Raw genomic sequence first — 19,099 nt, 5'->3', positions numbered from 1 at the left:
ACATGTTCATATGAATTGTAAGTACTAAAATGCCATATTTTTTATTATATTCAATATTCGATATCTATACTTATAGGTATATAATATAAGTTAATTTCTTGTGGTTTTCATTTTTAAGAAATAATTCAAGCGGTAAAAGACACAATTTAGCACTTAACATCTGTTACATTATTTCTAACTTTGTATGCAACGAAGAAATTTATTTATTTTTTAAATTTTTATAACATGTATGTATGAAATATAGCAAGGTATACAAAATTTAGTCCCAAGTTTGTAACGCTTAAAAATATTGATGCTACCAACGAAAATTTTGGTATAGGTAAAATAAATTCACCTAATTAGTCCATTTATTAGTCCGGTTGTCCGTCTCACCGGAAATCCCCCCGCCCATTCTCGGTTGTCAGGACATAAAAAGTGAGGTCGAGTTCATAAATGAACAACTTAGATCAAATTTTTCTTAGTGGCAAAGTTCAAAAATAAATAACACTTAAGAAAAATTCTTCCAAAATCGAGATTCTTCAATGAATTATAACATTAACCAAGACTTAATGTTGTATTTGATATAAACACCAATCTCAAACATTCAATCATACTTTTTTAAGAACTTTTCTACTTAGAATTTTAGTTTCTATAAATCTGAAACACTGTATTGCCCAAATTCGATGTATTTCGTAGCACTAGAATCTAATTTTTATTAAAGACAACATTTAGTTTATATGTAAATACAATAGTACTTTTTGTGTATGCTAGCAACTTACATTACTTATATAATATAACGAAAGCATAGACTACTCTAGCTTATTCAGCAGTTAAATTTACAATACAAAATTAGTTATAGTTAGTATATTTATAAATATTTTTTATTTTAATTTTTCATTTTGGGCATAAATAACTTTTATCCTTATAACAAATAAATAAATTTACAATAAAACAAAAATATATAAATTTAATTTTTCATGACACAAATCTTGTTTAAGATTAGTTCATTTCATTAAACCGCTTATTGTTTTCTATTAACAAGTGAAAACAACAATTGACTGAGTTAATTGTTGAAATATCTTGTAAAGACTGTGTTGATTACTCTGTCACATTACACATACATACATGTCAGATATATATAACTGATATACCCATATAATACATACTATACAATTTGCGCATAATTTGCGCTCTCACGGGTAAACTGTGATGTTTAGAAAAAATGTTTCAAACAAAAGTTGTTCATTTTTTTATCGGGAACATTTTTACATTTAAATTTTTGTTCTATCTCTAACGGTTTACAAAATCCAATTGACCTATGTTGCTCATTTACGAACTCGTCCTCACTTTTTACGTCCTCAGCACGCTATAAAAATTAGCTTGATATCTCCTTTCGTTTTTTAGTAACCGTGATGACAGACGGAGAGACAGACAGACAACCGGAAATCACCTAATTAGGTGATTTTATGAACACCTATACCAAAATTTTGTTGGTAGCATCAATATTTTTAAGCGTTACAAACTTGGGACTAAACTTAGTATACCTTGATATATTTCATTAAATGGTATAAAAATTAGAAAAACTAGTTGGTTTTTATTTCTATTCTGTCTATTTAAGTATATATAATCAAACCTGGATAAGTGAGAGTTCAAGCAAGCACAATCTCATTCTCGCTAACCTCGGTTTCTCACTAACCCGAGTTTCTCGCTAATGCAGGTACATGGGTAGCGTTTCTCTCTTTTAGAGGTACGCAGCAAGAACAAGTCACAGCAAGTACGAATGTAGTAAATTGTAGCTATAGTTCGTCCTAAATAATATAAATAAATAAAGCTCGACTGTCGCTTATAGAGGTATAGATAAGTAGAATTGTCACTTACGGAGGTCCACGAGGAAAAATCGACTCTCTCTTACAGAGGTTTCTGTTTCTCGCAAATAGAGGTTTTGGGAGCCTAAAATGACAGGTCCTGGCTAATACTCTCACTTATAGAGTTTTCTCACTTATCCAGTTCTCACTTACTCAGGTTTGACTGTACATAAAAGTCGTGCAAATTCAAACAAAATTATTAATTGTATTTATTCACTGAAAGATTTCGTCGAGTACGGAGTACAGAGTCATTATAAACAAATTCCTATTAACTATTTATTCTTATAAACTTACTTTCTATTAAACTAGGACAAAAAATGCATGTAACAAATAAAATTTATTATTAAAAATAATAAAAAATGATAGTAAAATAAAATTAATGAACAATAATAACAATTATTTATTATAGTGAATGCATTTTAATATTTTATAAATAATAAATTATATTTAAATAATTCCATTAATTAACTATTTATAATCAATAAGAATATGAAATAAATTTTTAATTATTATCTATATATTTATTTATTGATAACACATAAAATAAATACATATATAACAAATAAAAATAACAATAATATTGTTTATTTAAAAAAAAAAAAAAAAAAAAACCAAAGCTTATAATTACATATCTTATTGTAATTTATTCTATTTTTAAACTAAAAACAAGTGAAAACAAACAATTGACTGAGTTAATTGTTCAAATACCATGTATAGACTGTGTTGATTACACTGTCATATTACATATACATACATGTCACACATACATAACTGATATTCCCATATAATACATACTATATTAGTTGCGCCTAATTTGCAACCTCACGGGTAAACAGTAAGGTTTACGAAAAAATATTTCAAACAAAAGTTGTTTATTTTTTGATAAGGAATATTTTTTACTCTTAAACATTTGTTCTATCTCTAACGGTTTACAAAATGGGTTCTACGGATAACTCAATAGGCGATAACTTAAAAAATTGGCCTTGTGCAATTGAATTTTTTTGGTCAGTTTTACGGTAGGTCGCGTATTTTGAATTGTTACGCGTGTTTTGAATATGTTGATAATTTTGATTATAAATAAAAATTTTATGATAAAAATATCAAATAAAAACGGATATTTAGAATAAAATTCCATATTAATTCTTTATATTACTTTCATAACCAACAAAGAAAATAGTTTTGTACATGTTATTTAAATAATATACAAAGATTTAAAAAATATAAAAACGTAAACAACATTTACTAGATCAAGAACGGTTTTTTAAAATGCATCCTTCTTTATCTCTTTTACTCTACTTGATTCTACCATTCTCTATTATAAATTTAAATTGGACTAGAGAAGAGAATTATTAAAAATAGATAGGATTTTCAACAATATCAATAAACATAAAATGCATAATATGAAAATAAAACATGTTTTATTTAAGTATGGTTGGTAATCCTGATTATACTTAAGTATAGTAAAAAGAGAGATGGAGAGAGATATGTTGATATGTTCTCTATAAACTGACTGAGTATGTTGTGTGTGTGTGTAGTGATACCCCCTCTATAGTGGGCTAGCCCACGCCGTGCCGTCACTAAACAACATTCAATCTGCATTTAGTCGGTAGAGAGCACTGTTATTGTATGGAGTGTGTTATTCAAATTTTTTTTCCAATTTTCGAGATTGTGGAGTGTTTTTAATAATAAATTTTTTATAAAAAACAGTGTAAATTTGTGTATGATATACAAAACAATTGAATATTTAGTGTAATTAAAAAAAAGTTTTGATGTGTTTTAAAAAATCAACTGTTTTTATTTAATTTTTTTTCAAAATAGATACGACATACGCGCGTCATCAAAACACTGTGTACATATATATAAATTTATACCCAGTGTTCAATTCTGAATGTGTTTGAGTGTGATTTTTATATAAAAAAAAAACTTTCTCTTCGTGGTTTTTTTTTGTTTTCAAACAATAAATCAAAATGAGTGCAAGAGTTTTTAATCCCGTTATAATGACTGAATTAACACGATTACGTTCATCGGGTTCAATAGATCGTATGACACAATCATCACATTCACCAAGTATATCAGCAATAGCACGGGTACGTCGTGATTTATTTGGACCCGTTGATCATGAAGAAACACGCAAATTTGTTGAACAAGAATTGGCATCACAACAATTTCGTGATTCAGATCGTTGGGGCTATGATTTTTTACGTGATATGCCAAAAATTGGACATAGTAAATATACTTGGGAACGTATTTCATCTGATAAAGTACCTGATGTGTATACTGGTTCACGGGCACGTGTTTTACATCGTCCCATACCACAAACTCCTGTTAAATCATCGACAGTATCATTTTTACCACCCTCAATAACTCATCGAACGTCTTCGAATGAGCATTTATTTTCACATATTGGTGCCTCACCGGCTTTTACAGTTACTGATATACTAAATAATGTGGATAATCAGATGATTGTGGAAGCAGAAACAACTCCCTTAACAGAAAAACAAAAAGTTGACAAACAAACAGAGACTGTTGTTAATTCGAAATCACATGTCACCACCACAAAACAAACATCGAAAATAACAGTTGCAACGACAGTTAAAACTCAATCCAGAATCACAGGTTTGTTTTCAAATATTTTCTTTCAATCTAGAATTAAGTAATTTTAATTGACTTTTATTTCGAGATTAGTTAACTGTAATTGAGGCTTTGTTTATGAGTGAAAGTTTTACTGCTGTCATAACTTTAATGAAAATTTGTCTAGCAAATATACCTAAATAACTGCTATGATTGAAACATGCCGTATTTTCTCCGATCATCTTCAAAAAAGTGATTATATTCCGAGTAATTAGCCAATATTCTTCAAAATAATTCTTCTTTAACTGACAAACTGTAATGCCGGAAAAAATCAATATCTACCCATTTTACAAAACAAATTTTTGGCTAAATAAATAATTTTTTTTTTCAAAAATAATTCTAATCTTAGCATTCGTAATAATGTGGAATATTTTTTGTGAGACATTACAATTTCATGAGATCGATTTAAGAGTAGAATTTTTATTATAAATTCAATCTATTAATTCTTTGCTTTTAAAATAGAAATTTTACGGCAAATTTTACGTAATGTTACTGTCAGTATCTTAAGTATGAGTTATATTATTGTAAAGTTTCATTAAAATCAATTAAGTAGTTTTTGAAATCACCCACATCAAAGTGGGTGGGTAACCGCTATCTTTATAAATTATAGCCTGTAAGTTTCAAATTCATTCAGTAATTTTTTGCGTGAAAGCGTAACAACCAAATAAAACCACTTTCGCATTTAGGAATTAATATTGGCTGCGTTTAGCTGAGGTGAGCGTTCAGTTGATAACCGAGCGCTCGCTAAAAATATGCATACGTTATTTTTTTAGGGTCCTTGATGGGCCAGTATTATCTTTTCATTCAGTCTTCGGTTGGACGCAGTAATGCGAGCTAACAAAACAAGCTAACCTGAACTAAATCAACCAGAGCTAGCACGAGTTGACCATTTTTTGCGGCTTGGCACTACAGTGTAATTCTTGACAGCAATTCCATATTAAAAATAATGAATACGGAGCCTGCTTTTTGAAATTCGAGTTACAGAGTATAAATATGTACTATCAATTCCTCGCAAAGAAATGACATCATTTTGTTCGGGGTACAAAGTTTAAATAATTCGAGTTACCGAAAACAATGGCAGTTTTTTCGACTTAGATAGAGATTCCACTGTAATTGAATTTTACTAAAATCTCAGTGTTTTCAATGTGACTTATGCTGATGATGTTGGGGTTTACCCCAAAAAAAAATCACTGAATCAAAATAATATTATTATATATAATATTATAATACCAAACAAAAAAAGAAATTTCACCCCCTGAAAAATGAGTCACAATAAATTGTCAATTCTTTTGAATTTTAGGAGGGTGTGTTTTATGTAGATCAAGGAGGGTGTGTATTGATTATTTTGTATGGTCTCCGAGTCTATGAATACGTTTTGTTGTTTCTAATCTATTATATACAGTTGTAGACAGCAGGGTACCAAAATAAAAATAATACTAATCGGATCTTTTAAATCGATAAGTTTTTAGGGGTATAATATTATTATTTATTAAGAACTTGTTAAAAACTAGGCCTTAAGATTTAGATTGTATGATTTATCATTTAGTGTCAGGTTATAGTGTACAAGAAGTAGTCAATATACCTACCTACTGTAGATATTTACACAGGTTCAATTTCTTTGTCAAAAAAAAAAAAATGGTTAAAAGATTTATATTAACAAAAAGAAGAAAAGGCAGTTTTTTTCTAAGAAAGTAACACAGGTAGCACTTTAATTATTAGAGCATATAAGTGTTTGTAATTCTTAATTTTTTTGGATTTATTTTTCCCGCTCAAATTTAGAACGTAAATAAAAGATACTAGTTGACCCACACTAGAGAAATATATACAGGGTGATCCATTTTAATTTATACACCTAAATATCTCGTTTTGTAGTTAACCAATAAAAAAATAACCGAAACTAAAGTTGCAGAGTTTGATGGGGGGCATCATGTTCTGGCATCAGATTGGACCTAGTTCTTCGACTTTATTTAATAGCCAATCTAGATCCTAAACGGTAATAGATAGAATTGCACCTTAAATTAGAAAGTTGATCCTCATAAAAAAACGAACATTTTTTGGAAAAACGTTAGCTTTCGGAGGAAATGCGACTTAAAGATATGTTATTATTGCATTTAACTGAAAGAAAACATGCTAACTACGGAAAAATGCTTTAGCCAAAAATTGTCAGGGTCAATAGAGGACATTCGTCTGTGTCCATGACTTTGACCTATAATTATCGATAAACTTTAAGCGTATTTTCTTTCGATTAAATGCAATAATGGCATATTTTTAAGTTTTTCGTCCGAAAGCTAACTTTTTTCGAAGAAATGTTTTAAACAAAAATTGTGCGTTTTTTTATGAGGATCAACTTTCTAATTTAAAATGTTCTTCTTTCTCTTACCGTTTAGGATTTAAATTAGCTATTAATCCCGAAGAATTAGATCTAATTCCATCAAACTCTACAACTTTTGTTTAAGTTATTTTTGGTATTAAACCGGATTTAACGCCCGTAAAAATGGTTTAAATTAATTGCAAAGAAATTTACCATGAATAGGGCATTCCACTATTTTTAAAAAAAGTACTTCAAAATGTTGATATTGCTAATAAAAAGCCACCAAAAATTTATTTCGGAAAAATACACACGTTTTCTTGCTCAAAACTTAAATTAAATTTTAAACCTTTTTTAAACTGTCATAAAAGCGGGATCCAATTTGATGACGTAATATGGGTATCATTATATGAAATAACACAAATAAGTTTGACAGATATATTCATAAACATCTGATTATAATAAATATAAATACTTATTATCTATGGATATATTATACCCAGCTGTCTACACTGAACTAACTGATGGTCTATGACTCATACCGCTATGCCATCACAGCACGCTTACCCGCGTTTTAGGTCACGTGATATACAGTTTAAAAATTACGATTTTTAATTTTAATATTATAAAAGAAAAATGTGCTTTTATGAATCGAAATCAGAATATTAAAGTATATTTTTGACTAACGATAATACCCTATTCGTAGTAACCTTGACAAAAGTTTTTTTTTTTTGTAACAATGAACATAATCAGTATCTAATTTTTATGCCTTAAAAACTTATCAAAACAATTGTTGATTATTATTTTCTCTTAAACAGAATATTAAATTTTTGTAGAATTATATTTTATCATATTTGATTGCGATAATAGGTCATATACCTTTTGTCGTCGCGTAAGTATATATAAAATACTACTATATAATATATAAACGTACATGCTGCCACGCAAGGCAAAATCTTATCAAAAAAATTTATATTTTTTTTGCAAAATCTTATGTAATATCTTTTTATTTCTTAACAGTAAAAAATCAACTAAGAATTTGTTTGTATATTTATACCATGCATTTATGTAATATGCAAGGTATACTAAGTTTAGCCCAACGCTTAAAAATATTAATGCTATGAACAAAATTTTGGTATAGGTGTTTATGAAATCACCTAGTTAGTCCATTTTCGGTTGTCTGTCCGTCTGCCAACACGATAACTCAAAAACGAAAAAAGATATCAAGCTGAAATTTTTACAGCATACTCAGGACGTAAAAAGTGAGGTCAAGTTCGTAAATGAGCAATATAGGCTAATTGGATCTTGACCTATGGGTCCGTAGGACCCATCTTGTAAACCGTTAAAGATAGAACAAAAGTTTTAATGTACAAAATCTTCCTTATCAAAAAATAAACAACATTTTGTTTGAAACATTTTTTCGCAAACTGTTTACCCGTGAGGGCGCAAATTAGGCGTAAATTATATAGTTTGTATTATGTGATAGAGTAATCAACACTGTCATTGCATGGTATTTCAACATTTAATTCAGTCAATTGTTTGTTTTCACTTGTTTAAATTGAATTATTTACTTCCCAAACTTCTTGAATTACCTACAACTTATTGGAAAATAAAGTATCTATATATGGCAGTTCCATTTAAATTTTTTAATAAGTTTATTTAAATAATAATAATAAAAATATAGTTCTCGCGTTAATAATATTTCCTCAATTATCATTAATATTAATATATCTATTTAAATAATGCACTTTAATTTATTATGTACACTGACCATGTGGTTAAAAATGATTGGCCACACAAATATTTGTATTTATTAAGGTACTTTATACAATCAAGTTGCTCTAAGTTTTATTAAGTGTGTCTAAGGGGGTGATTTGTTAGTAGCAGTATGATTACATAATTTCTCAACTGTTTTGGTGTGCACAGTTTGATAGCAAACTTGTTTGAGGAGTTCTCGATACTCTGTCTTTTCTAGAAACATTGTTTAATAAGGAAACTCTTGAATTTGCATTGTCTTTCTTGGTAAAATTTTAAAATTGATGATAATGAAAAATATTCTTGCGAAACTGATTCTCTTCGACATTGCGTTTTGAGACTTGATTCTTGATATAATAGGCCATTTCCGATGCCACAGGCAGACACACACACACACACACATAGCAGTCAAACTTGTATCACCCTTTTTTTTGGTTCGGGGTTTCACAAGCTGATTATTAAATAATTTTAGGCTTCATTTCCGCCTAAATTGATCAAGTTCTAACGATATTTTCATTAATAAAAGATCATAGCCTCACGCATATTTCTTCAAAACTATTTTTTAGTTTAAGGTGAACAAAAATTGAATTTTACCCAAGGTTAATAAATGAAAGAGAAAAAGATTGTACAACTTATCTACCATATGCTAAAAAATTTAGTACATACTCAGTGGCACAACAAATGGTATACAAATATTAATTTATGTGAGAATTGTTACTAATATAGCACCGCTAAACAATTTAATTCCAATCTCCCCCACATCATGATGTGGATATTTACAAAAATTAAACGAACGTATGTACATATTTTGATAACAATTTATTTCCCCTTTTACCTCTTTCTGTTTGGCCATTATGATTAAACGGTTAATATATATTTTGTAACGTATTTTTTCTTGATTAGATATTTATTAGAAAAAAAAAAATACTAAGCACCGAAGCGTGTGCATTTGTGCAATGTGCGTTATGAATTGCCTGCATATTTCCTCATTTAAATATTTAAAACAATAATTTTTGGTGGTTCAATAATTTCAGCTTTAGAAAAGGTTTCATTTTTAACCTTTCAGTTTTTTTTTGGATATTTTTATATTTAGGAAATTTTGCATCCACAGCTTTAGACGACCCACGTTTAAAGTGATTAATGAAGAATCTATGGCGTTGTATTACGCAAATGTCGTTAAAAGTCAGTGTGTACAAGGAGTTGGTTTTGCTTAATGTGAAAACAATTTATAATACACATGATGCATGTATTCTCGGACAGAATTTTTCGAAAACTTTCAGGATCGAATGCCGAGTCTGTAGTTCTAATAAATATTTTCGTTTTCTATCACTTTATTTTTATTATAAAATTGCTTAAATAATCCACACAAAAAATCGTAGCGTAGGTGCTGCGTCAACTAAGAAAATTTCCTCAGAGATGGAAAAAAAAACACTTTTTCTTAAAACATGGAATATTGCATTCTTAACTTTTCAATAATTTTTATTTCAAAAAGTAAGCGTCTAAAGAAAAAATCGCAAGAGTACTTTGCTGCGCTGGTCCTCAGTCACCATTGCCTTTGACATTACCTTTCGATTGATCAAGAGTCAACTAAACGACTTGCTATTAATAAAAGGCTAACCTATACAAATTATTCGTGGGATGATATGAAATAAATCTTGGGTACAAACTGTAAGTAGTGTCCGACCGAAAATTTGGCTTCGGTCACCTAAGCTATTAATTTAAAAATTTCAGTTGTTTTTTAATTTTTTATCATCTCTAGATCAATTTCTAGATATGATTTAAATTACCTTTGTACTGTCAATATAAACCTTTAATATTAAAGTTTTAAAATCATTTATATTATTAATTGTAACTTTTAGGCAATCTAGAACAAAATTTCTTAAAGCTTTTAAGTTTTCGACTTTGCTCGGAGGTTTTGGCGATAGCCGATTAATCCAAAAATAATTTGGCTTAAGCCAGAACTCGTCCTTCGGTTGAACACTTACTGTAAGTAAATAGATAAATTCTTCCTCTAAAGAACTTGAAAATTAGATTGTCCAAGCGTTATTTGTAAGCGTCCATGCTTCATGTATCTTTTGTTGCCTACTTTTATTTTTCTTTAAAAAATTGTCTTTTCCATTTTGGCTAGACTTTCTTATGGACTAATATGGATGGCCTCTTGAATAAAAAATCTTGAAATTAAATCGAAAATATATAAAATTTACTTCATTCATTGTTCTTATACTACATAGTATGTTTGGGGAAGTAAAAATATAAATAAAAGTCAGTTGAAACAAAAAAGCCTTTAAAAAAAAAACAATAAAATAATCTTGAAACATTTTTTTTTGTCTTTATGTTTTTTTTTTTTTATTTATATTAACAAGGGAAAGTGAAATATGATAATTACAAACATAAATATCTCTTCTTATCCCATTTTAATTTGAGCATATTAATTGTGAGTTAGACAGAGACCACTGTATCCAATAACTCTACTCGTATAATATGGATGGGGTATTGTTTTCAAACTTTTTTTTTGTATGGGGGTGCGTGCAATACAAGCTGTGTGTGTGTGTTATATGAAAAACGACCGTTAAAAAGGTAAAGTTTTGAATTTATACGTGTAGAGTATATGTGTATACATATACAGGATGAACACGAATAATTTACTCATTTCTGCAAAGAATTTTGTATTTTCGTTGACTATACCTCACGGTTTAAGTGATCTCAACGTCATTCAAGGTATAAAAGTCGACTAAGCAAAGAAAATTGGAAGTTTTTCCTTCAAATCCTAAATTATGGAGTTATACAAAGTAAGCCGTTTTAGATTTAACTTTTTATAAACCGATTACGGCTCCCAGATTAACTCAAAAATTTAATTGTAAGAAATAGTTTCTTGACTTCGTCTCGAGCGATAATGGTCATGAGATCTGAGATGTTCTTTACTTGCTTCCGTGGTGTGTATAATATTTTTCTGCTCGGCAGAGGTGGAAAGCGGCAACTTCGTCTAGCAAGCACAGCGGGACGAAAGTTGACACTTTCCGCCCGAAAGGGAGAAAATGAACTTTATTTCCGATTGTATATCTCACGCGAGCATCTCGAATTTTGCCACCATCATCTACCGAGTGGTAGCAAAAAAGTGTACCTATGCTTCAAATCATTTTCTAACTTTTATATTTGTAAAGTCAAAAGTACTTAGTTTGAGTTTCGGCTTGACGAACAATATTAGATTTTCGCCCCCGTTGTATGCATAATATTAACGATTATTGAATTTTAAAAATTTGTATAGTTTAAAAAAAATTATGCGACTGTCGGGTTTTGATCCTAGGATTTCTTCCATAGAAAACGCGTGTATAGCTTCTAAGTTATAAAGCTTTGTTGTGATAAAACAATGAATATTGTAATGCTTAAAGCGGGTAAGGTTATTTTCATCATCTGGGAAGTTGATAGTTTGGACCATAAAAATCGTACTTGCATGAACAGCTTGTTTAATTTATAATGTATATACCTATGGTAGTTTTTGTGCTATGGGCATAGTGACAGAAATTTCTAAATTTTTGTATTCTAATTAAGGATACTTTAATACAATTAACATCAAAAATTTGAAATCGATTGACCGTCTCTAACTTGAGATTAACTTAATTAAAGTTTGAATCATTAACACGGAAAATATTGGAGAGGTTTTGCTTTTAACAAAATTTTAATACTAGAAACAAACTTTCAGAATTTCAAGTACCTTTACAGTCGGCCATTTTAATCTATAATGGCTAATAGCTCGTTTTTTAGTTAACCAATAAAAAAATAACTGTAACAAAAGTTGCAGAGTTTGAGGGAGGACATCATGTTCTGAAATCAGATTGAACCTAGTTCTTTGAGTTTCTTTAATAGTCAATTTAGACCCTAAACGGTAAGAGATAGAAGAACACTTTAAATTATAAAGTTGATCCTCTTAAAAAAATAATAATTTTTAGAATTTCTAAGTTAGTTTCCGGAGTAAATGCGATTTAAAAATATCCCTCATTATTGCATTTAATCGATTTACCGCGCACATAATCCAAAACTTTTTGATATTGTTGTACCATGAAAATTACCTTAAACACCCTGTATTTTATATCGATAGCGTATGTATACATATATTGTTAAACAATAAACAAGAAACATACTGTGCTAGAACTAAGGCTGGCAACAAGCGACCAGTCAGACACATTTACCCTGAGGGTATATTATTATGTCATTGTATCTGACTACATGTGAAGGGATGGAATATGTTTTTTTTTTTTTTGTAAAGAATAGTACACACTACAATATTACATAAATGATATTTTTCTAGTAGTAAAAAATAAAATAGTATTGTTCCAAGAAATTTATATATATTATTCATAAAATATAATGGTCTATAAGCATTAGAAGATATATCCAGACTATATGGTGCCTGCTTTATTGTGTTTATAACAAGACTATTCAACAATAATAATAGGCTCATATATATTGTGTTGATTCTTTTCTATTAATATTTTGCATATCAATATAAAAATATCATATTTATTTTTTAGATAAAGTTTTATTTAAAAAAATAATAATAAAAATATAAGTTAATTAAATCAATCAATATTTGTTTTGGAAACAATATAGATATAATCAGATTATATTGAAGCATTGTTGATTAATCACTTGTCATAGGTTATGGTGTCCGAATACTTTTACTTTACAACCCAAAAGATAATTATTAATCAAATGTAGAATAGATGTTTCCTATACGATTTTGCAAAAACTATTATACCACTGCGATTTATTGGAATACAAATAAGTGGTGGTTAATATTAGAAAATTTTTTAAAAGTTTCATCATAATCCATTAAGTTGATTCTAAATTTAATCTGGTTAAACATTGTTACTTACATTAAAAGAACTTAAACAAGTAAAATTTACAAAATTTAAAACTCGCACTTGAAATATAGCTAAGAACACTATATTAAATTACCTTTCAAATGAAACAAAAATTATCCAAATCGGTTCATCCGTTAAGGCGCTACGGTGCCACAGACAGACTCAAAAGACAGGCAAACACTCATAGCGGTAAAACTTATAATACTTTTTTGGTTCGAAGGTTAAAAAGGACCTTAACACTTTTATTTCTTCCTGATTTTATAATCAGTTGTCTATGAATATATCTGTCAAACTTATTTGTGTTTTTTCGTATAATTATACCGATATTACGTCATCAAGTTGGATGCCCGCGTTTTTGACAGTTTAAAAAAGGTTTAAAATTTAAGTTTTGGCAAGAAAGCGTGTGTATTTTTCCGAAATAAATTTTTGGTGGCTTTTTATTATCATGTCAACATTTTGAAGTACTTTTTCGAAAATAGTAGAATACCCTATTCTCGATCTAGCTAGAGCAAAGGATATTGTGTAATCGTGGTCTATAATATTTCTAATTCCCAATGAGAGAAGCTGTGAACTCTCGTATATTAATTTGTCAATACACACACACACACATAAACCAAAAGTAATTAATTTGTATTTTTATTTATCTTAAAAAATTGATATTTGAAAAAGACTAGACTTGATAACGAAAATGGTGGTTCATGATAAAACACACATAATTGTATTAATTTAATCCAAATATTTTTTGTACACAAATAAATAATACGCAATTAAATAATTATTATGATTTATACATATTTATTTTGAATAATAAAAATCATTGAAATTTATAAAATTTTTATTTATATATCTGATGTAAAAAAATTTAATGAATATTGATAATTTCATTTTAATTATACTTATTGAAATCTTATTATTTTATTTTAACCTAATTAGTGTGTTTGAAAAATTTTTGATATTTTATAATCATGATCTTATATCATTTTTTGACCTATTATAGCATTTGCATTCGGTTTTACCAAACACAGTATCAGATGTTGTTTATTTCATCAAACTGTAAAGATAATTTTGTATAAAGTTCAGTCAAGCATTGCAAATTATTTTTATTAAAAAATTGGATTAGAGATACCAGAAATAATTTTATCTCATATACTGATTAATCGAAAAAGTTTGTAAAGATGTATGTATGTATGGATTATTTTTACGTTTTCATGCATAAACTACTGGACGGATTTTGATAAAAGTTCACAGTATTATAGCTTATACAATAGAACATATTCGTTGTGTGCGTAGTCATGGCGGGGACAATAAAATCGATGCTAGGCGCTTCCAGTGAAAAATTTTGAATTTTATAGAAAATGTCAAATTAAAATTATTGAAAAACATTAATTAATTAATTATATTTAATGAATTAAAAATTGTGAAAATAAGAAATTAAATTGCACAAATATTATTTTTCAAATGTAAAAATTATCATAATTATTTATTTAAATTTGTGAGACAATAATATTAAATTTTCAATGTAAGTCATAAATGTAATCCATACAATTATATATGCATCTATACAATTCTATAATTTAAGTAGTTTATCGTTACGATGGAAACGCCTCCAATAAAACTCACTCACGGTGCGAATAGGGCATATTTATTTTGCTACAATTTCGGTGGTCGGAGATATAACGGGGATAATATTTATACTTATTACTTACTATCAGAGTTATACTTCATTATAAAGCAAACTCCGTGACCGAAGCCCGAAGTCAGACTAAAGGTCCTTACTCAAAGGATGGAAGTAAAGTTGATGTATAGGAAGCGGGTTAAGCGTGGGTAAGTGGATTGAAATATAGCATGTGATTTCTTTAAAGTTCACATTGTTTACATTGCGAGTGTTATAGAGCGTGAAAATTCCAGAAGACAGCTGGGATACCGTTTACCCTGGGCATCAGCAAATCTATTTTAAGCTCCATCACCACTTATTGGAAATAAAGATTGATTTTTCGAACAAAAGTTGTTATTAGTAACATAAACGGTATAAAATTCTCTTAGAAATCAAAATAATTTGTCAATTATATGTACATAAAAAGTTTTTATGCGCTTATTAAAATGAAAATAAATCATTTTATATAATAGAAATAAAAACAAGTGAAGATCGTCGACTCACTTAACATATTATATCTAACCATCCCTCACTTCTCCTATACCTCACACTCTTGATAAAATGAGTATTTGATGTGACGTCATATGATGGAAGCCATTATGATTATACGCGTGGGAGAGATAACATTTTTTTTTTGTTTAAATGTATTTATTTACAAATACTTACATACCATCTATACACACATATTATAAAGTAGCCATCTAGTGGGATAAAATGAAAATAATAATATGATAGTAAAAAATATGAGTAAGTATCGGTTTATTATGAAACAAAAATCATTTTTTAAATATCTATGTTATTTTTTTTTTGTGTTCAGTTTTTTAGGTCAATATTTATTTTACTAATCATGTTTGTAAATATTTTTTATTAAATTCAGCAAAAATACCATTCTATTATTATTTTATTTTTTGATGAAGAAGCAATTCTTTGTATTTGAAATATTATTGTTTTGATGACATGTACAGTTTTTTTGAAACAAATCGGTGTAAACGATTCGACAATAGTTTATTTCTCAATTCAACCTGTTTAAAAGTCCCTAGAAAATAATGAACCTTTTAAAACTTTATAACTTTTGTTCCAGTCCTTGACCAATCCTGAATTTAATTTATTATATTAAGTCTTGGTTCGCCAGATTTTCCTCTGACTCTGACCTCCAATAGGACTAATGAGTCAAGATTTGTCCGCTCTATCGTTGCCCTTAACCAAGTTTAATAAGCATTGCTTGATCAAGTTTTGCTCAAGCCTTTGACAATTCTAATCAATCAACTCTTGTCCAAGCCTCAAGCAACCTAATTGCCTTGATTTGCCGAGAAATCAAAGGTTTTCGAAATGCAGTAAATACATACTATGGAGGAAAAAAAACTTGTAAATATTAGACGGTGACAAAAATGGTTAAACAAGTGAAAACAAACAATTGACTGAGTTAATTGTCGAAATACCATGCATAGACAGTATATTGATTACTTAATCACATTACACATAGATACGTGTCACACATAAATAACTAATATAACTGATGTTCCCATATAATACATTATATAAAATTTATGCCTAATTTGCGCCCTCGCGGGTAAACAGTGATGTTTACGAAAAAATGTATCAAACAAAAGTTGTTTTGTTTTTTATAAGGAACATTTTTTACTCTTAGAAGCTTTTGTTCTATCTCTAACGATTTACAAGATGGATTCTACGGACTCAATTGACCTATGTTGCTCATTTACGAACTCGACCTCACTTTTTACGTCCTGAGTACGCTTTAAAAATTTCCGCTTCATATATTTTTTCGTTTTTGAGTTATCGTGTTGACAGACGGACAGACGGACAACCGAAAATGAACTAATTAGGTGATTTTATGAATACCTATACCAAAATTTTGTGCTTAGCATCAATATTGTTAAGCGTTACAAGCTTGGAACTAAACTTAGTATACCTTGCACATTACATATATGCATGGTATAAAAATTAGTTCTTATATTTAATAATAAGTACACTGGAAAAAAGGATTTCTTGTCTCTAGAAATTTTTATGTAGCAAGATGAAAGTTAGTGTTCGCAAGAAAATTTTTTTATCGGTCAAGAAAATTTTCGTTTTTCTTTTAATTTTCTAGAGCCAAGAAAACATTTTTTCTCTGAACTAACTTACTTAATTGGCGGTATTTTTCTTGAATATTTAAAAAGTAAACGCAAAAAAAAAAAAACGAATGAATAAATTTTGTATTAATTGTGTAAATAAAATGACCTTAAACAAAATTTTAATGCGTTAGTTGAAAAGAAAAAAAAGTTCTAATCTATTGTACACATTCAAATACACTTACACAAACTAATAAATAGACATTAATTTATCTAAAAATAACACCGAAATATTATGTGTGACCTTGGCCAACTAAAAAAGCCGCGAAAATTTAATTCATTATTTTTAAATAAAAATTTTTATTATTCACATTTCATAATACATATAATATCCTATACAGTTGTTGTCAGTCATTGTAACAAGTTGAAACATGTTAATTATGTGATTTTAATGAACTGTTTTTTTTGTAGAGTTTGTTGTTATTTGATAAAAAATAAAATGAGCAAAGTTCATTTTACTTTTTTTCATGTAATCGAGATATTCCGTTCAGTGATAGTGAATTTGTATATTACTATTATTAATATTTATTAATATTATGAATTCGAAAGACTTTTGTTTCTGGGTTTGTTTGTCCTTTTTCACGTCAAAACGGATAGGCTCCATATTTTGCACAGATAAAATTGAGGAAAGGGGGGGGGCAGAGCCCAATTTTGATAAAACTAAAGTTCATTATCAATTCACAATATTTCAAGTTAATTCCTCCAATTAAACAGCTTACAAAAATAAACTTATTAATGTTAGAACCTACAATTATAATAAAAGATTTAATTGTGCAGTTCTTCCACTCTTACTCAGTAACACGTTTAAACTTCGTACAGCTTTCACCACCATAAATGTATTTTCTAGTATAGTTATTAAGCGCTATTAGTTAGGATGCACATCGGAAAAGTTGAGAAACCGCATTGATTTTAATGAGACTTTTTGTAACGTGTTTAGAGGACCCCGAGGAACATTCAGCCATTTAAAGCCAATTATAGGGGGCATAAGAGATCAGCGAGGAGCATATGTGGAGCAAAATTTATTTGAAATACTTATTTTGGCATAAAATTGTCATCTAGTAGGTATTTTTTATCGCGAATATGAATCCGATGTCGTATTACACGGATTCTGTCACATCTTCCAATAAAAGTGCCATGTATGGCCAAGAATACATTTTTTGGCCTAAAAACGACTAAATAACTATCGCCGAAACTGTGCTTTAGGAAGTATTAGTGGTCACTGATTACAAATTCGTTGTCAGATTATATGGATTCTGCCACTGTGCATTTTTGTCATGAACTAAAAATTAAATTTTTTTTTTTAAACATCGTCTCTAGAAAGAAAAAGCTTTTCTAAAAAAAATTGGTCTTTATATGCAATCCGCTGATGTCTTATGCCTCCCCAAGACTGGTTTAAGTTGGCTGAATATTCCTTGGGGTCCTAAAACACACTTTGTTCCGGCTTATTCACTGTATTATTCATGATAAATTAAACCATTTGTCATATCCTTTGGGAGTACTGATCGATCGATCAATGACCAATATTTATTTAACACGACCACCTTTCGTGATGCTTATTCAGAATATTTAAACCACTTAATCGATTAAAGAAATATCAAAACTCTTATTAAAAAGGTTTTGGAAAGTTTAATGGAAATGTGGACCTTCCTCTATATTTTTTGCTTTTTTGTTTCATCTTTTGTTTAAATTTCTTCGTTTTCTGAAAGCACAGAAAACAAAAGAATGTACTTTTTAAAAAAAGATATGGTCGTGCATTAAAACACTTAAATCAGATAAAATAAATCTGATTCAAAAAATATTTCAAATATCTGAACCGTTAAACATTTCATAAAATGTAATCTCATCATTTAAATTTTATAAATGTTAACAATAATAATAAATAAAATAATTCATAGTATCTCTCATATCATACAATT

At 28.7% G+C, this 19,099-nt stretch overlaps 1 protein-coding gene across 1 annotated transcript in view; it reads left to right on the top strand.

Moving 5' to 3' along the window:
* The first annotated feature begins 3,651 nt into the window (after positions 1–3,651).
* Positions 3,652–19,099, top strand: part of LOC123298094 — a 52,102-nt gene continuing 36,654 nt past the window's right edge. The window contains exon 1 of the mRNA XM_044879999.1: positions 3,652–4,460. Within this exon, the coding sequence (XP_044735934.1) occupies positions 3,812–4,460 (649 nt within the window). The 5' untranslated portion in view covers positions 3,652–3,811. The remainder of the gene's footprint in view (positions 4,461–19,099) is intronic.

Source organism: Chrysoperla carnea, chromosome 4 (assembly GCF_905475395.1).
Source record: "Chrysoperla carnea chromosome 4, inChrCarn1.1, whole genome shotgun sequence".
Taxonomy (NCBI): domain Eukaryota; kingdom Metazoa; phylum Arthropoda; class Insecta; order Neuroptera; family Chrysopidae; genus Chrysoperla; species Chrysoperla carnea.
This window is presented reverse-complemented; position numbering and strand designations above follow the sequence as displayed.